General features: G+C 41.9%; 1 protein-coding gene across 4 annotated transcripts in view; it reads left to right on the top strand.

The window, feature by feature from the left end:
- Positions 1-25,626, top strand: part of LOC129866586 (suppressor of tumorigenicity 7 protein homolog) — a 69,583-nt gene that overhangs the window by 35,447 nt on the left and 8,510 nt on the right. For all 4 annotated transcript variants that reach the window (XM_055939334.1, XM_055939335.1, XM_055939333.1 and 1 more), the window contains 3 exons: positions 22,406-22,488; positions 23,937-24,096; positions 25,029-25,083. In XM_055939334.1, the coding sequence (XP_055795309.1) occupies positions 22,406-22,488; positions 23,937-24,096; positions 25,029-25,083 (298 nt within the window). The remainder of the gene's footprint in view (positions 1-22,405; positions 22,489-23,936; positions 24,097-25,028; positions 25,084-25,626) is intronic.

The raw sequence follows: 25,626 nt of genomic DNA, 5'->3' as shown, positions 1-25,626 counted from the left end.
GCAACACGGTTTATGTATGTAAAATGCAGCTCCCCAATCCCCCTGCAATAAGAATAAATAAACATTGGGCTGGTAATATGGGTAATATCTTTTTAACTGTTAGGGCTAAATACAAGCCATTTTCCCTGTAGTAATGGTACAGCCGTGATGCCAATGGACATGTGTTCACTGTATATTTCAATAATTACAAGATGCTCCCAAATAAAAATTCCAGGTCACAGTAAGTATGGGGTAACTGCAGCCCAATATGGCGAGTAGGTATGTCAAAAGGAGTGGGTGTGTGGAAAGCAAATCGGCTAATTTGGGAAGATTTGTTGCCACTCAAGATTTGTTGCCACTCACCGTTTTGCGTGGCTGATTGGGGTGCACGACGAGTCAATAATCCGATGACCAGTGCACCCGTATCAAGGTGCCTGCCGACCTGAGGTTGGGGCAGCTGTATCAGGGTGTCGCCGGCGGTAGCTAACGTGGCAATTTTTTTCCTTCCCGTGATTTTAATTCAAGTAGGATAGCTACACAATTAATAACCATCTAGATGTCACCTTGATACATATAAACAGTTTAAGTATGTATCAAGGGGATAAACGGCGTCAACACCAGGACATGGTGTCCTTAGTTCCCGCAACGGCGTGGAAAGTAGCTACCTAGTAGCTAATATCAGAGTGATAGTGACGGGGCCTAAAATGTACTTTTTTGGTCCATCAGCTACTGTGGGAGGTAGATTTTAAAAATCTACCAGCCACTCAGATTACCAGCCAAAATATTTTTTCCCCGCAAAAATGACACCAACAAAACACAAACGGACGAATCAAGTCAAATTGTATTGGTCATATACACATGGTTAGCAAATCCAGGGTCTCGAGACCCAAGTCAATGAACAGCATTCTTTCATAGGTATTCCTCTTGTCCAGGTGGGATAAGGCAGTGTGCAGTGCAATGGCGATTGCGTCGTCTGTGGACCTATTGGGGCGGTAAGCAAATTGGAGTGGGTCTAGGATATCCGGTAGGGTGGCGTTGATATGATCCCTAACTAGTCTCTCAAAGCACTTCATGACAGAAGTGAGTGCTACGGGGCGATAGTCATTTAGTTCAGTTACCTTCGCTTTCTTGGGAACAGGAACAATGGTGGCCATCTTGAAGCATGTGGGCACAGCAGACTGGGATAGGGATTGATTGAATATGTCCGTTAACACACCAGCCAGCTGGTCTGCGCATGCTCTGAGGACATGGCTATGGATGCCGTCTGGGCCGGCAGCCTTGCGGAGGGTTAACACGTTTAAATGTTTTGCTCCCGTTGGCCATGTTGAACGGGAGCCCACAGGCTTTGGTAGTGGGCTGTGGCACTGTATTGTCCTCAAAGCAAGCAAAGAAGTTGTTTAATTTGTCTGGGGGCAAGACGTCAATGTCCGCAACGAGACTTGTTTTCTTTTTGTAATCCGTGATTGACTGTAGACCCTGCCACATACGTCTCGTGTTTGAGCCGTTGAATTGCGACTCTACTTTGTCTCTCTACTGATACTTTGCTTGTTTGATTGCCTTGCGGAGGGAATAGCTACACTGTTTGTATTCGGTCATGTTTCCAGTCCCCTTGCCATGATTAAATACCGGGAATACAACTTTCCCGAAGCGGGTCCTTTGTTCGGACCTCCACCCTGGACGTGGAATCTTATCCCAGAGGCCGATCCAAAACAACGTGGTCGCCGCAGGAGAGGCAGACGGAGCAGCCTACTGGTCAACTGGCTGAGAAGGCGAGCACACTATATACCGCTTCTGAGCATATTACTCGCCAATGTCCAATCTCTCGACAACAAGGTCTTCCAGAGAGACATTAGAGATTGTAATATTCTCTGTTTCACGGAAACGTGGCTCACTCGGGATATGTTGGCGGAGTCGGTACAGCCACCCGGTTTCTTCACGCGGGTGTATGCCTTATGATTAACGACTCATTGTGTGATCTTAACTTCTCTACGCTACGGATCCCTTTTACGGGATCATTTTCCTAAACAACCGCTGAATTGCAGGGCGCAAAATATTACTAAAAATATTTATAATCATGCAATCAAGTGAAATATACCAAAACACAGCTTAGCTTGTTGTTAATCGACCTATCATGTCAGATTTTGAAAATATGCTTTACAGAGAAAGAAGCTTTTGTGAGTGTATCAATCGATGCTAGAACAGCTAGCCCCAAATTAGCATGGTCACGAAAATCAGAAAAGCAATAAAATTCATCGCTTACCTTTGATAATCTTCAGATGTTTGCACTCACGAGACTCCCAGTTACACAACAAATGTTCTTTTTGTTCAATAAATATTACTTTTATAACAAAAAAACACCATTTGGGTTGCGCGTTATGTTCAGAAAAACAAAACCTCGTTCCGTTCGACGAAAATTCCAAAAAGTATCCGTAATGGTCGTAGAAACATGTCAAATGTTTTTTATAATCAATCCTCAGGTTGTTTTTAACAAACATAATCGATAATATTTCAACCGGACCGTAACCTACTCAATAAGAGAGAAAAAGTAAATGGAGAGCTACCCTCTCGCACGCAGGAACTAATCTGAGGACACCTGACTACTTTTGAAAAATCTCGCTAATTTTTCAAAATAAAAGCCTGGTCACAGCCTGAGGAAGCCATTGGAAAAGGAATCTGGTTGATACCCCTTTAAATGGAAGAAAGACTGGCCAGGAAACACAGCTTTATAAAAAAAATTATAATAATAATAATTTTAAAAAAATCACTTCCGGGTTAGATTTTCTCAGGTTTTTGCCTACAGAATCAGTTTTGTTATACTCTCAGACAATATTTTGACAGTTTTGGAAACTTTGGAGTGTTTTCTATCCTAATCTGTAAATTATATGTATATTCTACGATCTGGACATGAGAAATAGTCCGTTTACCTTGGGAACATTTTTTTGTTTTTTGATATATTTTTAAAAACCCTAGCGTCAAGAGGTTAACAACATACAGGAACTTAAGTCCCTTTGTTCACCTGACATCAAATGCTGACCGCATTTTCTACCAAGAGAATTCTCTGCGTTTATAGTCACAGCCGTGTATATCCCCCCAAAGCAGATACCTTGACGGCCCTGAAATAACTTCACTGGACTCTATGTAAACTGAAAACCATACATCCTGAAACTGCATTTATTGTAGCTGGTGATTTTAACAAAGCTAATCTGAGAACAAGGCTTCCTAAATTCTATCAGCATATCGAATGCGCAACACGGGCTGGTAGCGTTCTCGACCATTGTTACTCTAACTTCTGCGATGCATACAAAGCCCTCCCCCGCCCTCCCTTTTGCAAATCTGCGTCCAGCCTATAGACCGAAAGTTAAACAGGAAACGCCCGTGCTCAGGTCTATCCAACGCTGGTTTGGACCAATCGGATTCCACGCTTCAATATTGCTTCGATCACATGGACTGGGACATGTTCCGGGTAGCCTTAGACAATAAGCATGCTTTGTAATGTTTCTAAAACAATAAATATATTTCTAGTAAGAAGTAATGTGGTATATTGTTTAATAAAAAAAGTTGTGACCTGAGTCTTTTAACCAAAATATCACAGATGAGACAAATGTTCAACTGCCTCTTTAAGGGTGGAGGTTACCATGGTAATGCGGCTCGAGTTGTGTTTGTGGCTGTGAGATATAGTCTGACTAGTAGCAGCGTTGTCTTCTCTTCCCTAGCAGTTGAAACTCAAACATAGAAAAAAACCTAGCTTGTGAACAAAACAATGTAAATAGACTTTGTACTTGTGTTTCTTGGCTGACTTCAGTAAAATTTAGTTTCAAGTAAACTAGACCACCTTTCTGCCTGTGCGCAGCGCTTGTAGAAATGAATCTTTCACTCACCTCTTCATGTGCGGCGCACAGTCCCCAGCCAGACAGTGTTGCAGCGCGAGGTGGAATAGGCTATATAGGATTAATTTACCATCCATGAAACAAAACGGCAAAAAACAAATGCGAGTGAAATGCTCGCACTGTGGAGCCCTGACCACTCGCCAACATGTCTAAACGAAACAAAACTCAATTAAAACCATCTAACCTGTAGAAGTGCAGTTTTCGACACATCCACTCCTTTCCACACGCGCACTACGTTCCTTTCGACACACCCTCACCCATAGTCACCATATTGAGCTGCAGCTACCCCCTTCTCGATCGTAAAGCAAAATATTTAGGAGTACAGTTCATTCGGAAAATATTCAGACCCATTCACTTTTTCCACATTTTGTTACGTTACAGCCTTATTCTAAAATTGATGAGGATTACTACAACAACAAAAAATCGATCTACACACAATACCCCATAATGATAAGGCGAAAACAGGTTTTCTGAAATTTTTGCAAATTGATTACAAATGTAAATGTATACATACCTTCTTTACATAAGTATTCAGACCCTTTGGAGTTCAATTTTGAGTCTCATTGCAGAGCATCCTGTTTCCATTGATCATCCTGGAGATGTTTCTACAACTTGATTGGAGTCCACCTGTGGTAAATTCAATCGATTGGTCATGATTTGGAAAGGCACACACCTGTCTATATAAGATCCCACAGTTGACAGTGCATGTCAGAGCAAAAACCAAGCCATGAGGTCGACGGAATTGTCCGTAGAGCTCCGAGACAGGATTGTGTCGAGGTACAACAGAACAACAACCCTAAGCCAACAGCCAACAGGACATTGTGGCCCAGCCAGAGCCCGGACTTGGACCCGATCGAACATCTCTGGAGAGACATGAAAATAACTGCCGCAACGCTCACCATCCAACCTGACAGGTCTGGAGAGGATCTGCAGAGAAGAATGGGAGTAACTCCCCAAATACAAGTGCAAGCTTGTAGCGTCATACCCGAAAAGACTCGAGGCCGTAATTGCTGCCGAAGGTGCTTCAACACATTACTGATTTAAAGGATCTGAATACTTATGTAAATGGTCATTTTTTCTTTTTTCGTTTATTTTTTAAATACATTTGCAAATATTCTAAAAAACTGTTTTTGCATTGTCATTGTAAGGTATTGTGTGTAGATTGATTAATTATGTTCTGGCCCACTGACCACCCACTCCTACAAATATCAGCCCTCACCTGAATCTAGTTGCCCCACCCACCCCCCACAGTCCTTTTGAGGAGCTGTCACACTGATCTGCAGGTGGTCTGCTGTTCCAGCTAATATATTTGTGACCCCCCCCATCTCCTTTTGATCAGTCCCATGATGCCCCTGAATCTACCAACACAATGACACAAGTCAAATCCACCACTGTGATCTAATATTTACTGTTGTGGTCACACACAGTCACAGTACCAAAGTTACTTCTTTCTCTCTCCTGACAGTCAGATTAGAGATTGTGTGCAACAGTCTAGCAGCAAGCAACCAGAGTCCCTTTCTGTTACCAGTTTCCCTTGCTTCTATACAGAGAGTGGAGTTGAGTGGACTTATCATGCATCAAAATGCTGCTTCCTCGTATCATATCATCTGAATTGAATCTTTTCACTTGAGAAATTGTCTGGTGGATAAGGATGATCTGTTATCTATCTGAAGATTTGATTTGGCCTTTTGCACTACACTGTAGAGTGTAGCGGTTTCTATGGGAAATGCACCTGTAAATGGTGGATGTACAGAGTGGATACAGAACAGCACCAAAAGGAGGCTGAATTTGTTGTTTGTGTTGATTTTGCGAGTGTACAGTGTTTTGGTAAAGAATGAGCTGACTACAGCCACACAAGTCTGACCAAATGGTCCAAGCCACCTTACTTTTACTGTGATAAGTCTATTTTACACTTTGGCCATCATATTAGACTGAATCACTTGCCCAGCTGAGATATAGACCAAGAAAACTCATCTCATAATGGCGTCCTTGTGTATGTATTGTGCGAGGCACTGCATTTTTTTGTGGTGAAGGTGACCTGTAGTTAAAGACTGAGTGGTATTGATTTATCGATCTCTGCCTCAGTATACAGCTTTGGCATGTAAGACTGCTGATATCATATGGTTAGCAGTTAAGATGGACACCACTACAATATACTCACATAGTGTGATGATGCTCATATGAAGGCCATTACAATATACACTACAGTTCAAAAGTTTTGGGTCACTTAGAAATGTCCTTGTTTTTGAAGAAGAAAAAAAAGTCTGTTAATATAACATCATATTGATCAGAAATACAGTGTAGACATTGTAAATGACTATTGTAGCTGAAACGGCTGATTTGTTATGGAATATCTACATAGGCATACAGAGGCCCATTATCAGCAACCATCACTCCTATGTTCCAATGGCATGTTGTGTTAGCCTTTTAAAATTATAAACTTGGATTAGCTAATTGATCATTAGAAAACCTTTTTGCAATTATGTTAGCACAGCTGAAAACTGTTGTTCTGATTTAAAGAAGCAATACAACTGGCCTTCAGACTATTTGAGTGTCTGGGGCATCAGCATTTGTGGGTTTGATTACAGGCTTAAAATGGCCAGATACAAATAACTTTTTTCTGAAACTCGTCAGTCTATTCTTGTTCTGAGAAATGAAGGCTATTCCATGTAAGAAATTGCCAAGAAACTGAAGATCTCGTACAAGGATGTGTACTACTCCCATCACAGAACAGCGCAAATAGAAAGAGTAGTGGGAGGCCCCAGTGCACAAATGAGAAAAAGGACAAGTACATTAGTGTCTAGTTTTAGAAACAGATGCCTCACAAGTCCTCAACTGGCTGCTTCATTAAATAGTACACGCAAAAGACCAGTCTCATCGTCAACAGTGAAGAGGCAACTGACTCCGGGAGTTGCAAAGAAAAAGCCATATTTCAGACTGGCAAATAAAAAGAAAAGATTAAGATGGGCAATAGAACACAGACACTGGACAGAGGAAGATTGGAAAAAAGTGTTATAGACAGACAAATCTAAGTTTGAGGTGTTCGGATCACAAAGGAGAACATTCGTGAGACGCAGAAAAAATTAAAAGCTGCTGGAGGAGTGCTTAACACCATCTGTCAAGCACGGTGGAGGCAATGTGATGGTCTGGGGGTGCTTTGGTGGTGGTAAAGTGGGAGATTTGTACAGGGTAAAAGGGATCTTGAAGATTGAAGAAGGAAGGCTTTCACTCCATTTTGCAACACTATGCCATACCCTGTGGACAGCGCTTAATTGGAGCCAATTTCCTCCTACAACAGGACAATGACCCAAAGCACAGCTCCAAACTATGCAATAACTATTTAGGGAAGAAGCAGTCAGCTGGTATTCTGTCTATAATGGAGTGGCCAGCACAGTCACCGGATCTAAACACTATTGAGCTGTTGTGAGAGCAGCTTGAACATATGGTACGTAAGAAGTGCCCATCAAGCCAATACAACTTTTGGGAGGAGCTTCAGGAAGCATGGGGTGAAATCTCTTCAGATTACCTCAACAAATTGACAACTAGAATGGGAAGGTCTGCAAGGCTATAATTGCTGCAAATGGAGGATTCTTTGACGAAAGCAAAGTTTGGAGGACACAATTATTATTTCAATTAAAAATCATTATTTATAATCTTGTCAACGTCTTGACTATATTTCCTATTCATTTTACAACTCATTTCATGTATGTTTTCTTGGAAAACAAGGACATTTCTAAGTGACCCCAAACTTTTGAACGGTAGTGTAGATGCACATTCTGAACATCGACGGGGACGCCCTTCTGGGAAAGGACACAGGTGAAAATCCATAGGCTCCAAGGTGCGACAATGAGAAAATGTTGACCTAGATCAAAGGATGGGGTTCGGTACTTGAACCTGAAAAGCATATGAGCAGACTGCGGCCGTGAACAGTGGATGGTAGGACACAATCCACACACTATCTTTGGGATGCCAAGGGCAGTAGTAAAGTGAAAGATCGATTTAATATCCTTCTCAGCGGCTAGTAGCTGCTCTGATAGGATCTTTAGCACAATAGACGACATGTCCTAGAACGAGCTAAAGGCTTAGAGACTGGGTGTAAGCAACGTGCCTTCACTGCTCTCAGACCTGAAGGCTGGAGAACGCGGTTGTCTGCCCCCATCTCCTAAACTATCTCGAGGATATCCGATCATCATCCTTGTCATCCCATAACTCGCCTATGCCTGACACTACGTGGTCAGACCGTGAGGGGAGGGAATGGAGGCTATCCATGACCTCACCCCAACTGGGTTCTGTTGCGGGGAGCTGAGCCTCAGCCTTCGCTGTTGGCTCGGAGGCGAGTGCTAGGCTTGGCTTGTCTTGTGATGGCTAGCAAATGGTAGCTTGTGTAAACCGTCTTATAAGCTGGCTAGTTAGAAGCCTTGTGGCTAATAGATAGCACTAATAAGCACAGTAGAATGCTATAGCCTTTAGAACTTTTAGACACTTTACTTAATGGTTATAAGATATCTAGCTGGCAAACATTCAGTTGTGAATTCCATTCTGTAACTAGATTAGCTGGCGCGTGCTGCATAACAGTTAGTAACTCGCTTGTGAAGAAACACCATGTGACTGGAGACTGCCAAAAAGATTCATAATGACAAAATGTGACTAGTGAAATTAAGAATGTGATCTGCTGTGTCTCCTATTGTATTGCACAAGTTGACTGCAGGTATTTACTTAAAAAGTAGTTACAAATATTAACATTTCAAGCAAATAGTTTCAACAGTGTTGACAATACTGTGTTTATTAAAAATAAGAATTTGGTCTTAACTGACTTGCCTAGTTAAATAAAGGTGGGCTAACCCAGCCTGGTCTAAAAGACTAGACATGGTATAGGTACATTTGTCCACTCAAATGAGTTTTATATGTTACATTTGGTATGGTTACATAAGAAAGAAAGCTAGTTACTTAAGGCAAAAATGAAAGCAGGTTGATTTGTAGTGGTGGATGGGTGGGCGTATACACGAATGTCTAGCAACCCAAAGGTTGCGAGTTCGAATCTCATCATGGACAATTTTAGTTAGCTATCAACTTTTCAACTATTTACTCGTTTTTAGCTACTTTGCAACAATATTGACGACAACGCTGCTGTTTTAAATCCACTAGCGTTCTATAATTACACTAAGTTTATTTCTTACATCTGCAAACAGCTAGTTTGTCTTAGTAAGTTAGCTGCTAATGCTAATCGGTAATGCTAATTGCTAGCTAACTAATAAGTGTACTGAGTCAGAGTAAACATAACTAGCCAAATAGCCTGATAATACCAGTGATGGTGGAGACCTACATCTGCATGTGTAACAGTATCTTCTAAATCAAAGGAATACACGAAGCAAGAATATGTTAGCTACATGAAATAGCTAAGCGAGAACATTCAATGTGTATAAAGATTATAGGGTCCCCTAGGAACACTTGTCAACACTTTGGTTTCTACTCTGTCACAATAACTCCTCCCTGGCATTTTCATTTGTTGTCATGTCAAACACTGTATTCAAAGTACCCAATAATATATTCTAACTATAGAATTAGAATAATCTATATAATCTAATTTACAACTTTTATTATTCAAAAACATAAAATACAGTCAAAAAATGTTTATACCGTAATATAATACTTTGGCCATATCGCCCAGCTTTACTTAGCATGTTAGCTAACCCTAACCTTAACCCTTTTAGCTAACCCTAACTCTTTAACCTAACTCCTAAAAAAAAAAAATAACCCCTAGCCTATCTAATTTTAGCCAGCTAGCTAACACTAGCCACCTACCTAGAAGTCGTAACATATTGAAGGTTTTTAGCAAATTCTGAACATATATAATACCAATTGTAATTCGTAACATATACGAAATGGGTGATGGGCATACACAAATTAATACATACCATGCGGAACATAACATATCATACTAAATTGAGTGTCTCGGATTTGTGTAGAGAAAAATACAAAATGCTCTGAGACTAGGTTGGCTAACCGAGTCTCAATAGATAGCCGTGAAGCTAGCTACCAAAGGAGACTGAGGTAGAAAAGGAATTTCTACCCAGTTAAAAACCTTTCGGTCAATACTGAACCTTTCCACCGGGTCTGAAAACCTACACTTGGCAGTGATATCCTTCACGTTCGCTTTTGAGCAGTTAAGCAGGAAAACAGGGATCCAATCGTGCTGAGGATAGTTGGAGAGTAATGCTCTTTGAGAGGGGGAAAAAAGCGAGAATGACCAGATGCAGGGTGGGTGACTCCTTTATAAGGAGGTGAGGGGCTCACCTCATTCTCAACTTTACTTATCTGTCTCCGACAGACGCTTTTGATAGCTCCATCTGAGAGTATTGGTGATCCTGGCAAATCCCCATAGTGATACATCAACACAAGTATTTCAAAGAGAACTATTAAACGGTTTGGGACAGAGACGCATATTTCTACATTGTAATGGGTATTGTGCAACCTTTGGTAGGCTGCTGGCAGGCTTTTTGGCTGCAATACAGCAAAGCCAATTCAGCCTATGCTCAGGGTTCTCACAGGATAAGTTAAATGATAGGCTACAATGACTTTGCTCATGATGCACACCACAAAAAACACTGATACAAATGTAACAACAGCACAACAAAATAGATATGTTCCATGAATTTTCTTTCGCAGGTGCCTTTATCATACACTACTTGACCGAAAAGTATGTGGACACCTGCTCGTCGATCATCTCATTCTAAAATCATGGGCATTAATATGGAGTTGGCCCCCCCTTTTTCTGCTATAACATCCTCCACTCTTCTGGGAAGGCTTTCCACTACATGTTGGAACATTTCTGCGGGGACTTACTTCCATTCAGCCATGAGCATTAGTGAGGTCAGACACTGATGTTGGGTGGTTAGACCTGACTCGCAGTCTGCTTTCCAATTCATCCCAAAGGTGCTCGATGGGGTTGAGGTCAGGGCTCTGTGCAGGCCAGTCAAGTTCTTCAACACCGATCTCAACATACCCTTTCTGTATGGACCTCACGTTGTGCATGGCGGCATTGTCATGCTGAAATAGGAAAGCGCCTTCCCCAAACTGTTGCCACAAAGTTGGAAGCACAGCATCGTCTAGAATGTCATTGTATGCTGTAGCATTAAGATTTCCCTTCACTGGAACTAAGGGGCCTAGCCCGAATAATGAAAAACAACCCCAGATTATTATTCCTCCTCCACCAAACTTTACAGTTGGCACTATGCATTGGGGCAGGTAGCGTTCTCCTGGCATCTGCCAAACCCAGATATGTCTGTCGGACTGCCCGATAGTGAAGCATGATTCATCCCTCCAAAGAACGTGTTGCCACTGCTCCAGAATCCAATGGTAGCGAGCTTTACACCACTCCAGCCGATGCTTGGCGATCTTAGGCTTGTGTGCGGCTGCTCGACCATGGAAACACATTTCATGAAGCTCCCGACAAACAGTTATTGTGTTGACATTGCTTCCACAGGCAGTTTGGAATTCGGTAGTGAGTGTTGCAATAGAGGACAGGCAATTTTTATGCGCTAAGCTCTTCAGCACTCAGCGGTCCCATTCTGTGAGCTTGTGGGGCCTACCACTTCGTGGTTGAGCCGTTGTTGCTCCTAGACGGGGCAGCACTAGCATGGCAGAAATGTGATGAACTGACTTGTTGTAAAGGTGGCATTCTAAGATGGTGCCACGTTGAAAGCCACTGACCTCTTCAGTAAGGCCATTCTGCTGCCAATGTTTGTCTATGGAGATTGCATGGCTGTGTGCCATTTTATACACACGTCAGCAACGGGTGTGGCTGAAATAGCCGAATCCATTAATTTGAAGGTGTCCACATACTTTTGTATATATAGTGTAATGTGACTAAATCTATGACTTATAATTTTATTTGATAATTGACAGCCAAGCACCAATCATGACACCAGCTTTCAGATAATAGCCTACCCTCGATATTTAGCCTTTTGGCTAAACACCCTAAACCCTCTTCATGTTGACTGCTAGGTTGGTGATGATGAGGGAGATTGGGTTGATTTTAAGGACACAGATGTATTAGATGTCCTGTTATGTTTTGAAATGCAAATGCATAGAATTCATCAACGTTGTTCAAGCATGGAGGCATCTTCAAAGGCAGTCCGGGCGAGCTCACAGCAGAGGGCCCTTAAGTAATTGGTTCAGGGGGATCTTGTTAAGAAAATTATATTCATCATATTCCTGTTCATTCCCAGCAGCTACTGTACGATTTAGTGTAACCGCATCATACATTTAATTTCATTGGGCTCTCTGTCTGGCAGTTGTCCGCTTCTTATTGGGCTCTCTGTCTGGCAGTTGTCCGCTTCTTATTGGGCTCTCTGTCTGGCAGTTGTCCGCTTCTTATTGGGCTCTCTGTCTGGCAGTTGTCCGCTTCTTATTGGGCTCTCTGTCTGGCAGTTGTCCGCTTCTTATTGGGCTCTCTGTCTGGCAGTTGTCCGCTTCTTATTGGGCTCTCTGTCTGGCAGTTGTCCGCTTCTTATTGGGCTCTCTGTCTGGCAGTTGTCCGCTTCTTATTGGGCTCTCTGTCTGGCAGTTGTCCGCTTCTTATTGGGCTCTCTGTCTGGCAGTTGTCCGCTTCTTATTGGGGAAAGGCAACAAACATTTGTATTGTTTAAATGTAAAACAAATGTAATAAATGAAAAGAGTAAAACATATGCATTCTATCTCCAAGACGGTTGGGACACATGGCATTAATGGACTAGCTGACTGTCTTTCTAGCGTCTTCTAGTCATGCACTGTAGTGTAGTGTCGTTGAGAGGTGTTGTCATGGTTACCTGTTTCATGCAGAGGTGGAAGAAAAGCCCACCCCCACATTGAAATGGGAGCTACTGATTGGCTGAGTGGCTGGTTACAGACCCCCCTCCTGATTCTACAATGTTACTAAAGGGAAAGGGGGATACCTAGTCAGTTGTACAACTGAATGCATTCAACTGAAATGTGTCTTCCGCATTTAATCCAACCCCTCTGAATCAGAGAGGTGCGGAGGGCTGCCTTAATCAACATCCACGTCTTCGGCGCCCGGAGAGAGGGCAGTCCTGCGTTATGATTGGCCTGACCAGCTGTCACTCAAATACAGATGCCTATCACGTACAAAGAAACTGGATTAACTTTTACTTGGTCACAATCCCGGATCCGGGAGCACCCTCATCAGTAAAAAAGCTGACTAGCATAGCCTAGCATAGCGCCACAAGTAAATACTAGCATCTAAATATCATGAAATCACAAGTCCAAGACACCAGATGAAAGATACACATCTTGTGAATCCAGCCATAATTTCAGATTTTTTAAATGTTTTACAGGGAAGACACAATATGTATTTCTATTAGCTAACCACGATAGCAAAAAAGACAACTTTTTTTCCCCCACCATTTTTTTACTGGATCACAAATTCATCACGAATCACAAATTCGACCAAATAAAGATATAAATAGTCACTAACCAAGAAACTACTTCATCAGATGACAGTCTGATAACATATTTATTGTATAGCATATGTTTTGTTCGAACAATGTGCATATTTCAGGTATAAATCATAGTTTTACATTGCAGCCACCATCACAACTCTCACCAAAGCAACTAGAATAACTACAGAGAGCAACGTGAATTACCTAAATACTCATCATAAAACATTTATGAAAAATACACAGGGTACAGCAAATGAAAGACAAAGATCTTGTGAATCCAGCCAATATTTCAGATTTTTTAAGTGTTTTACAGCAAAAACACAATATAGCATTATATTAGCTTACTACAATAGCCAACCACACAACAGCATTGATTCAAGCCAACAGTAGCGATAACGAATAAACCAGCAAAAGATATACAATTATTCACTAACCTTCTCAAACTTCTTCAGATGACAGTCCTATAACATGAAATTACACAATACATATATGGTTTGTTTGAAAATGTGCATATTTAGCGGCACAAATCGTGGTTATACAATATGAATAGTAGCCAAAATGCAAACAAAATGTCGGGAGAAATCTTGGGAGAGGCACCTAATCTAATCAATAACTAATTATAAACTTGACTAAAAAATACAGGTTGGACAGCAAATGAAAGATACATTAGTTCTTAATGCAACCGCTGTGTTAGATTTTTAAAATAACGTTACTACGACATACAGCGTGCGTTAAAGCGAGACCACACCGAAATTAATGGCGGAATAATAGTTTAACATTTTTCAACAGAACAACGAATTAACATCATAAATAGTTCTTACTATTTGATGAGCTTCCATCAGAATCTTGTGCAAGTTGTCCTTTGTCCAGAAAAATCGTTGCTCGGTTGTAGATTGTCGTCTTCAACTTTGGAATTAGCAGCAAACATTAGCCATGTGGCGAAGACGTGTCCAACTCACCATAACGCAGCACAAATAAACTACCGAAAATCGCAATATACTGATATAAACTGATATAACTCGGTTTAAAATAACTACATTATGATGTTTTTAACACCTATATCGAATAAAATCAGAGCCGGATATATCTAACTTCTAAAACGAAAGATTTCTGAACGCAATGCAGAGGTCCCTCTTGCGTCTAACGCCTATAACGGGAGCTTTTCAGAATGTAATCCTGAGGTCTGTCTTGCGTCATGACGAACGTTGAAAAGACTGCACACCCGGTTCCAAGAGCTTTTGTACGGCCTCAGATCTACCTAGACACCCCATTCCAATTCTCACTGCTTACTGACATCTAGGGGAAGGCGTATGCAGTGCATGTCGACCCATAGATTACATGCAAATTAATAAACTGACCCTGGAACAGAGTGCCCGATTTCAGATTTCTCACTTCCTGACAGGAAGTTTGCTGCAAAATGAGTTCTGCTTTACTCACAGATACAATTCAAACGGTTTTAGAAACTAGAGAGTGTTTTCTATCCAATAGTAATAATAATATGCATATTGTACGAGCAAGAATTGAGTACGAGGCAGTTTAATTTGGGAACGAATTTTTACAAAGTGAAAACAGCGCCCCCCTATTGAGAAAAGGTTTTAAGGAGGGCGAGGGGGCCCTCAAGCAAATTGTGTGCTGTGTGCTCTTAGGCAAGGTTTTATTGCCTTGACTCTCACTGTGTGTGGTTTGCCTGTGGTGTGTTTCTCTGACTGTCATCAAGACAGATGTCACAGAGAAATGGAAGGTGAGTTGTAGCCTACATAATGTGTGTCAGCTTCTCTTTACACAGGTGGAGTTGGGTGAAATGGTGATCTTTTCTGTGATGTCTCTTTTGGGCTATACTTCTAGGTCAATGGCCTTTTTGATAGTGTACTGTACAGTTGGTACATACAGAGTCGTACTGTTAGTTTTTTTTATTCATGAACTCAACAATTTGCTCAGTATGTTGGCGAGTCGAGGTGCCTGTTCATATGAACTTGTACTGTGAGTGTATTTGTACTTGTGTGATTGTTTGCTCTTGGGCATGCGTGTGTTTGTTTTGTATATATGTGTCCTTCTTCAAACATTGGAGTTAACTGATAGCTGTGTATACATAAGGGCCATAGAGCTAGATGAGGATATCAGTGTCCCTGACAGATAGACATGTGCTGTGTCCCAAATGGCACGCTATTCTCCATATAGTGCACTGTTTTGAACCGAGGCCCATGGGGTCCTGTAGGAAGTAGGGTGACATTGGTGACGCAGACCTGATTCTGTTCTTGGTCATTGTTGCTGGGAAGCACAAGGCTAATCTTTTCTGCACATGTGTATATTCTCCACACGTAGAGAACAGGCGAATGAATGGTGCTTGTTTAATAAAGTTATGTCAAAGCTGAATCAATGTCTGCAAGATGACATAATGATAATATGCTACATAACAGAACTGAATATAATAGCATAGTATAATGTTACTGTAAGACAAAAACACCAGCGCCACCGTATTTTTCTCTCATGTGGCCAAAACTCAACAGAGCGTGCCACTAGGCACAATACACATGTAGGCTACGCTGGTTTGTTAAAGCTCAGACACACCGGTTGGATTGTCAAATGTTTGCCTGCCGACAGTATTTCAGGACCTCTGACTGCCGACACGCTGTTCAATCTCTTTTGTGTTCACACAGCAAAAATCTTGGAAGTCATCAGCCTTGTTAAAATACTCCAAACCAGAAGGTGGCAGTAGCATTGTTTGGCCAAGCATATCTGTGCGTATTGCTTATGATCTAGATTTGAATCTATCTGCGCTAGTGTTGCTATTGTGTAGAAAGCCCTTGTTGATACTAGCCAGATAGCCACCACTAGATAACTATCTAGCAAGATGACAAAGAAACAATTTAATTCACTCTCCAATCCCATACTGCCAGTTCATAGCCAAATGTTTAGCTAGCTAACTAAAGTTAGCATATTCGCTAGCTAGCACATAAATAGCTAGCTAAGGACACTGCAGTAACTCGGCAGCTAACACAAGCAGCTGTTTCATGGAAACTAGCTAATCCATTGTGATTTAATTATACTGAACAAAGATATAAACGCAACATGCAACAATTCCATCTATTAAGTTCATATAAGGAAATGAGTCAATTTAAATATTCATTAGGCCGTAATCTATGGATTTCACATGACTGGGCAGGAGCGCAGTCAGTGGCTGGGCCTGGGAGGGCATATGACCACCCATATTCGTTTTTCCCCACAAAAATGCTTTATTACAGGCAGAAGTACTCCTCAGTTTGATCAGCTGTCTGAGTGTCTGGTCAGACAATCCTGTAGGTGAAGAAGCCGGATGTTGCGTTCCTAGGCTGGCGTGATTACACGTAGTCTGCGATAGTGAGGCCGGTTGGACGTAGTGACAAATTCTCTAAAGCGACTTTGGAGGTGGTGTTGTGTGACAAGACGGCACATTTTAGTGGCACCTTTTATTGTCCCCAGCACAAGTTGCACCTGTGTAATGATGATGCTGTTTAACCTCTCTAGGGCCTGGCCTACATCCAGTGAAATTGCAGAGGGCCAAATTCAAAAACAGAAATACTCATTATAAAACTTCATAAAACATACAAGTGTTTTACATCGGTTTAAAGATGAACTTCTTGTTAATCCAACCACGGTGTCAGATTTCAAAAAGGCTTTACGGCGAAATCATACCATGCGATTATCTGAGTACAGCGCCCAGAAGACAAATCATTACAAACAGTTACCAGCCAAGTAGAGGTGTTACACAAGTCAGAAATAGCGATACAATTAATCACTTCCCTTTGATGATCTTCATATGGTTGCACTCACAAGACTCCCATTTACTCAATAAATGTTTGTTTTGTTCGATAAAGTCCCCCTTTATATCCAAAAACCTCTTTTTGTTCTCGCATTTTGTTCAGTAATCCACAGGCTCAAAGGCAGTCACAACAGGCAGACAAAAAATCCGAAAAGTATCAGTAAAGTTCGTAGAAACATGTCAAACGATGTTTATAATCAATCCTCAGGTTGTTTTTAGTCATAATAATCAATAATATTTCAACCAGACAAAAGCTTCATCAATATAAAAGGAAAACAAGAAAGGCGCGCTCTCGGCCGTGCGCATGAAAAACCTGTGGAACACTGCAGTGTCTACTCATTCAGAGTGGTCTTACTCCCTTATTTTTCAGAATACAAGCCTGAAACGATTTCTAAAGACTGTTGACATCTAGTGGAAGCCATATGAAGTGCAATTGTCAGCCATCCTCTTCGGCGCCAGCTTAACAACAACCTTTATAGTCGATTTGCTGCAAAGAAACCACTACTAAACGACACCAATAAGAAGACTTGCTTGGGCCAAGAAACATTAGCAATGGACATTAGACCGGTGGAAATCTGTCCTTTGGTCTGATGAGCCCAAATTTGAGATTTTTGGTTCCAACTGCTGTGTCTTTGGTGAACGGATCATCTCCACATGTGTGGTTCCCACTGTGAAGCATGGGGGAGGTGGTGTGATGGTGTGGGGGTGCTTTGCTGGTGACACTGTCTGTGATTTATTTAGAATTCAAGGCACACTTAACCAGCATGGTTACCACAGCATTCTGCAGCTATACGCCCTCCCATCTGGTTCGCACTTACTTCGGACTATGACCCAACACACCTAAAGGCTGTGTAAGGGTTATTTGACCAAGAAAGAGAGTGATGGAGTGCTGCATCAGATGACCTGGCCTCCACAATCACCCGACCTCAACCCAATTGATTTGGTTTGGGATGAGTTGGACCACAGAGTGAAGGAAAAGCAGCCAACAAGTGCTCAGCATATGTGGGAAATCCTTCAACCATTCCAGGTGAAGCTGAGAGAATGCCAAGAGTGCAAAGCTGTCATCAAGGCAAAGGGTGGCTACTTTGAAGAATCTCAAATCTAAATTATATTTTGATTTGTTTCATACTTTTTTGGTTACTACATGATTCCATATGTGTTATTTCATAGTTTTGATGTCTTCACTATTATTCTACAATGTAGTTAAAGGTAAAAAAAGAAGAAGAAAAAAATCCTTGAATGAGTAGGTATGTCCAAACTTTTGACTGGTACTGTATATAATTTTTGTAATTTTAATGAAATAAAACAAATATTAATAGCCAGCTCGTGAGGCACCTTGATGATGTGAGGCCTGAGGAAATTTCCTCTTCTGTCTAATGTTAAGTCCACCAGTGCATGGGAGTTTGTGCACTCTAATTGTTTCAAAGTCAAGTTGTTGGCCACTGATGAGCATTGCAATTATACAAGGTGAATTGTTAAGTTTGTTCGTACCAGTTCGGCTCGCAGCAGGTACTGCTTTTGTTCTAACAAGGGAAGAAATGGTCTCCCACTCTGAGTACCTCAGATTATCAGCCGTGAGATTCTCGTTGTTTCACCATCTACTTCAGAATTTGCTCACAGTACATAATTCAAAACGACACACTGTCGGCTACTTCGAAACAACAATGTATAACTCAAGATCTAAATGCATATACACATGAAACTGATTGCGATGAAATGGTTGGTATGCAGATGCTGCGTGGATGTTTTCACTGGTAAAACTTCAAATTATAATTCACTATTGAATGCGGTGATGTTTTTGTCTTACGGTAACAATATACTCTGCTATTATATTTGGTTCTGTAATGTAGAACACTATCATTATGTGATCTTGCAGACTTTGATTCAGCCTTGACCTAAATGTATTAAGCGATCACCATTCGCCTGAGTAGCCTTTTCTCTACGTGTAAGGTAGAGAATATAAACCTGCGCAGAACGTCATCTGCAGATGCGTTTAGGGATCCTGCAGGTTCTTTAGTCAGGCAGATTAAAGATTCAGAGAAAGTCGGATCTGCAGCTGCTGCCTTTTTTATAAATGCCAACTGTTGCGTGTGACCTGGCGCATGCATGTGCTGTGGTATATTTTGTATTTACACAACGTTTCTGCGAGCGTGTTCTGCTTCCATGATCATTCTGATCAGAACAGCGGTCACCCGGGTGTCCCATCTTTACTAAAGGTCACATCTACTGGTCTGCAATGACATTTTGTTGTCTTGATTATTAAGCCGGTTGACATTTTCTGTAGACATAGTGCAACCGATGGTGGGCCAGCTAGATCTTAATTGCCCTTTTACTGATGAAATAATGAAACTTTGTGAGTGAAGAGTTGATCATATGTTGCAGTGTCAATTATAATGCAACTCAACTGAGCCAAGACCCAAAACGATTAATTGCATCTAGTTTCATTTCCGCTGTGTTATGAGGTCAGACAGACTTGAACTTGCATCCGCATCTGCAACAACATCATCCTACATATTCAGTCTTTCACGAGGCTGTACACACTGGAGGACAGCTGTATCTTCACCGGTAAACAAGGTGTAAGGCAACCCCCGCCCAAACATTTACGTGTACATAGGCCTACTGTTCACCGCTCTCTCTCCATCCGGTAACTTCCTCTCCCATAGAGTGTACACTGTTTTAGGTCGGCGAGGCTTTGGCTGCTCCATAATGCTACCCTCTCAGGAGGAGAAGGAAGCCACTCCAGAGGGAGGAAATGCTACAGCTGGTGCTGCAGTGTAGTAGTAGGATGGACTGGCCGTGTGTGTGTGTGGTTAATAGAAGGGCGCGAGGCATGTCTGAGTGGTGTCTTTGTCCCATCCTCTCTCTCTACAACTGTCTCCTTGAGAAGGGACACCCAGCTACCCTCTGGTCTAGACTGGCATCCAACCACCCTGTTATTTACCGCCACTGACAACTACACCAGTGTTTCCCCTACCATAAATGACGTGGGAAAAGCCGCCTGGCCTAGTTCTGTTGCCCATCTGCCTAAAACCAATTTGAAACCAGTGTTTACATCATTCACCTTACCAGCATTGTGTTTCCACCTCTTTTTTCTTGCCAGTACATGATGTACTGTACATCCTGGCGTACTACTACAGTATTCACATTCCACCATCCAGGCCAAAAGCTCCCACAGATCGCATCATTATGGGATGATCTGGTTTTAAGGATCTGCATAGCAGGGCTTTAGTCTAGGCTGATCCCATGTGTGGTGTATCCCATGTTAGTCATGTGTATGATGGCTAGCACACCTAGCAGTGAACATTGTGACATTGCCGTAACACTGACACCACTGTGCTGATCTCCCCTGTCGTGTTGCATGAAAGTGTGTGTAAAAACCCTTTATCATGAGATCCTCAATACTGGGTCATTCCATATGATTTCAATCACTTTCTGACTGCACACCCTTTGATTTGAACGAAACCTTCTATACGTGTTTGTCCATGGTAGAAGCAATGTTCCCTCTAAGCTCCGGGCAGCACCCCAGGGACTACCGGCAGAGAAGCATGAGATTGAACTTCACTCAACTTTCTAGAGTTTTCCCCGTTAGTTAATGCGATCAACGTTTCCCTTTACTGTGTGAATTGTGATCGAATCAATGCAATATTAGCCACTTTAAATGCGACATACAGAAACAAAACGAACTAGGCAAGAGATGTTGTTGTAGGCAGAGCGCATCGTAGTAGGATTCTATTGCATTGACAGGCACAACTCAGGCCCGTACTCTACACAGACCAGTTCGCCATAACCGATCAGAGCTGCAGTAGGCTTATATGCAAATAGACCATTGCTATATATGGATTTGTACCATTCACTTTGAACTAGACTGTTTTACAGCATGAGGAGTCGCAATTATTCTGCTTTTGTTTTGAGATCAAAGCGAGAGCTGCATGTAGCCACGTGTGCACATTTGTTCATATCCTTTGCTAGTTAATGAGTTATTAGCCCAGTTATAGATCATTTGTATTCAGCAATGTGGGAGTGATTGCTTCCTACAAGAGCACAAAATGTGTGCATTTCTAGCCATCTTTGAAAAGCGAGTCAGGTGAAGAGCTTTTTTTTGTCTTAAACGGGCGGTGTTGTATTTTGAGACGGGCTTGAATACGCTAAGTAGTCAATAGGCAGAGGGTAGCATCATTTGTCTGATTCTCTGTAATAATAGTATGGGAATAATAATGAATTTCATTTTGTCAAGTGGTTTCTTGCGTCAAACAACACAACAAAATGTTCAGTCACCTCCTTGTCTGAAAGACAAATGGATAAATCGGTTGATGTCAAGCCGTGCATGTTTTTTTCAAAAGTCTCATGGAATGTAGGCCTGCATTGGCTGCTACCGTGAGCTGAATGATAGAACATCTATTTCCATGTTAAAATGTTATTTCATGCATTTTCTCCATTGTTTTTCATGGTAGGCCACTCTGGTAGGTCTACATTATGATCGAATAGTCACAGTAGCCTACTTGGCCACTGTTAAAACAGTAAATTAAAGTGGGTACAAGCTCAGTGTTCACAGTAAACGCAAACCAGAAATTTCACAAGTTTGAAGTTTGCACTCAACAGACCTGAAATTTGTTCAGTGACTAAAAATATTAGAGGGAACATTGGGTGCAAGTGGTCAGAAAGTTACTTTTTAGACCCGAGTCCCAAAACATTCAGGAGAGAGTGCATTTTGAATATGAGACGCTACCACGAGCCTTCTATGTCTTCATCACTGAAAAAGATGAATGGTTGAGTTTGATATAATTTGAAAGCTTAAAAACACGGTTGCCAAACTGTTTTATGATTCACAAATAAAAAATAATTTAAAGATTAAATGTACATTTTCTAAAAATGCATAAATGCCGCCCCAAAAATCTTAATGTTCATATACAGTACCAGTCAAAAGGTTTGACACATCTACTTATTCAAGGGTTTTTCTTTATTTTTACTATTTTCTACATTGTAGAATAATAGTGAAGACATCAAAACTATGATATGACATGAATGTTTTGGCATTCAGGTCCAAAGAGGTCGCTTTCCGACCACTTCCACCATGGGCAAATGTGTGAAAGGTTCCTTTCAAATCAAAAGGTGTGCTGTCCGAAAATGATTGAAATCAGATGGAACGACCCTACCGTAGCTGGAATATAGCCTAATATAATGGTAATAGAAGGGATTTATGCTACGATACAGCTCTGTTAAATTCGTATCGGAAATGTGTTTTTGCTTTTTTTTGTTACAGAAATGCTAACAGAGTTTGTGTTTTTTCTGTGTCTCCTCTATAGTAAGCATGTTTCTGAACACCCTAACCCCCAAGTTCTACGTGGCTCTGACGGGGACCTCCTCCTTGATATCAGGACTCATACTGGTAAGTTGATGATAATATTATGCCATTTAGCACGTTTATCCAAAGCTACTTACGGTACAGTGAGTACGTACATTTTAGTATATGATCATCTATGCTATTTAGCAGACAATTTTATCCAAAGCAACTGACTTACAGCACGGGGAGTGCGTAGCCTACACTACACTTAAATATTATGTGATGCCGGTGGGAATTGATCCCACAACACTGGTGTTGCTCTCGCCGTGCTCTCACCACCTGAGGCACACAGGATCACCAAGTTGAGCCCTTATTTGTCTGTAGTACAGTGATTGAACTGTGCTACAGTGGTCTTCCTTACAAGGAGAAGAAAAAGAGAAGAGCTACAAGCTAGCGAACCCCCTACCTCTCTCCGTAGATTGGCCAGTTTGTTTAGTTGCCTGGAAACGACGACGAGTCTCGCAGGCCTCTTAATGTGTCCTATGAATAATTACAGCGGAGAAGAAATTCTGTGTACTGGGCTCAGCTGTGATGTATTGCAATACAGATGTATATCAGTTATATTAATTACAGTCAGTGGAGACTGGAGAGGTTTAGATAATTGAATGGTCACTTTAGGACAGTACGTTACTGTGTCGCCGGCTCTAGAAGTAGCCTAGATAAGAAAGCGATACCGTTGGTGTGTATGGATTAAGACCATTCAAACTATTAAGACCATTAAGGTCAAGGAGTTTGTGCGTGCGTGCGGACACAGAGTCTGAGTTGCATGTCGGGCTATGCTAAAATAGAAGTGTCTAACGTGTGTGATTGCCTGTGTGCAACCTGTGTATAAATGTGTATCGGACGTGCAATTTGTCTCTTCATTAATACAGTATTTAGACCTTTAACTTCCAAACATTATGCTATGTTAGTTTGGGTTATGTTGTACTTAAAGCGGCATACCAAAATAAGACACTATTACAAAATCTCAGTAGTATGAAGTAGCCCCAAATGGCATTTGACTGAATCGACACAGCCCAAAGACAGATTTAAATATTTTCTTACCTTTTATTTAACTAGGCAAGTCAATTAAGAACACATTCTTATTTACAATGACGGCCTACCAAGAGTCACAAAGGCAATCCTATGGGGACTGGGGCTGGAATTAAAAAATGTAGGACAAAACACATCACGACAAGAGACACTACATCAAGAGAGACCTAAGACGACAACACAACATGACAACAACACATTGTAGCAGCACAACATGGTAGCAGCACAAGCACGGTACAAACACTGTCAGGCAACAGCGCGAAGGGCAAAAGGTAAGAGACAACAAAAGATCACGGGAAGCAGCCACAAGTGTCAGTAAGTGTGTCCATGATGGAGTCTTTGAATGTAGAGATGGAGATAAAACTGAATAGAACACATACATATAGTATCATATTGTTTCTCTATGGCCCTAACCCTGCTGAATCATCCCTGAATGAACGGCCTCCTGTCTGTCCCGTCAGATATTTGAGTGGTGGTACTTCAGGAAGTACGGTACTTCCTTCATCGAGCAGGTGTCAGTGAGCCACCTGCGCCCTCTGCTGGGCGGCGTGGACAACAGCTCCCCAACCAACTCCAGCACCAGTAACGGAGACGCAGACTCCAACCGACAGAGTGTGTCCGGTAAGACTCAGAGATTTACTAGCTAGGTAGAGCATTCGCTAGATATAAACATTATTTACTGGAGAGATATATATGTAAATGCTCCATCTAGTGAACGCTGTCTTAGCATTTACTACCTAGATGAAGCATTCAGTTAGCGTTCACCACTCCACATTGAAATGGCCTCATCGTTCGCCCTTATGCTAGAGCAGTGGTTTCCAGCCCGGATTACTAAACCCCCTGAGGATACTTTGCTTATCCACAGGGGGTACTTCAAGACTCATGAGACCATAGGCCTACTGGTAAAATGAACACGAGGGGGTACTTCAGGGGTACTCCGGGCAGAGCAAAATTCAGTTGCTGGTACAGTAACTGAAAAAAGGGTTGGGAGCCACTGTGCTCGAGCGTTTAACTACAGCCAGAAGTATAGAGACGCAACCCAGCTCACTTAGTAGAGATACCAGATAGAGCATTTACCATAGAAGTCTTCTTTGTTTTGCCCACGCACTTGATTAGAGCATGTAGGCCTACGACAGGCAAACGGAGCGTTTAGTACCATGGAGAGCCTTATTGTTCGCTCCCACACCAGTGAAAAATCCAATGCGTGTGTGTTTTTTGTTGGATTAAATGGATTATCTGAGCCATGTTGAATCAACACGGCATGATTGGAGAAATGGCTTTATAATTATTTGCTGTTGTAATCCCTCTGTCTGGTAAAGGAGAGTGATTTTAAGATGGCAACTGGCTAGTGGTGTTTATTTGTGGATTTGGGACGCAGTCTGGTAGTAAATATCTAAAGTTTATAGAAGCTATGAGATGGTCTTACTGTAAGGTACTTTAGTGTAGGAATATCATGATGTACACTTGATCCCTAGCTTGCTCAGAGGTACACTTAGGACTCTACTTTGTGTCTCACACACCTAAACAATGTCTTTCTCCTTTTGTTCCCCCAGAATGTAAAGTATGGCGAAATCCACTGAATTTATTTAGAGGGGCGGAGTATAACCGGTGAGTCACACGATCCCTCACCCTTTCTAGCTCTCTCCTCCCTCACTCTCCATTTTTTGTCTTCTCACCCCCCTCACTCCCTCAAGAACTCCTGATTCTCTCTCTCTCTCTCTCTCTCTCTCTCTCTCTCTCCAGCTCTCAACCTCTGCTCTGTTGTTTTCTTCACTCTTTTCCAACCTCTTTCTGTTCTTCCCTCATTCCCTCTCTCTGTTTCTCTGCCCTGATACGTGTTCTCGCTCTCTCTCCCTGGAGAATTGGTAGTAATGGCTGAGGCTGATATGCTGTCCCATGGCGTCAGCTTTAATGCCAACAGGTTGAGAGAATCCCATCTCACCAGGAGCCCACACTCATAAATCTGATCAGTGCTACCTAGTGCCTCCTCATCAGATTTTTCCACCTCTCTTTTCTCTTTCGCTCTTCTCATCTGTCTTCTCTTCTACCTACCTCTGTTTCTCTCTCACTCCCCCTAGACTTTTTTTCTAGAACCGTTAAAATAACTTTTAACTGTGTGCGTGTGTGTGTGTGTGTGCGCGCGCCCTCCAG

The sequence above is a fragment of the Salvelinus fontinalis genome, chromosome 12 (assembly GCF_029448725.1).
Source record: "Salvelinus fontinalis isolate EN_2023a chromosome 12, ASM2944872v1, whole genome shotgun sequence".
Classification (NCBI taxonomy): Eukaryota; Metazoa; Chordata; class Actinopteri; order Salmoniformes; family Salmonidae; genus Salvelinus; species Salvelinus fontinalis.
The sequence above is the reverse complement of the archived record's forward strand: the minus strand, read 5'-3'. Positions and strand labels throughout refer to the sequence as shown.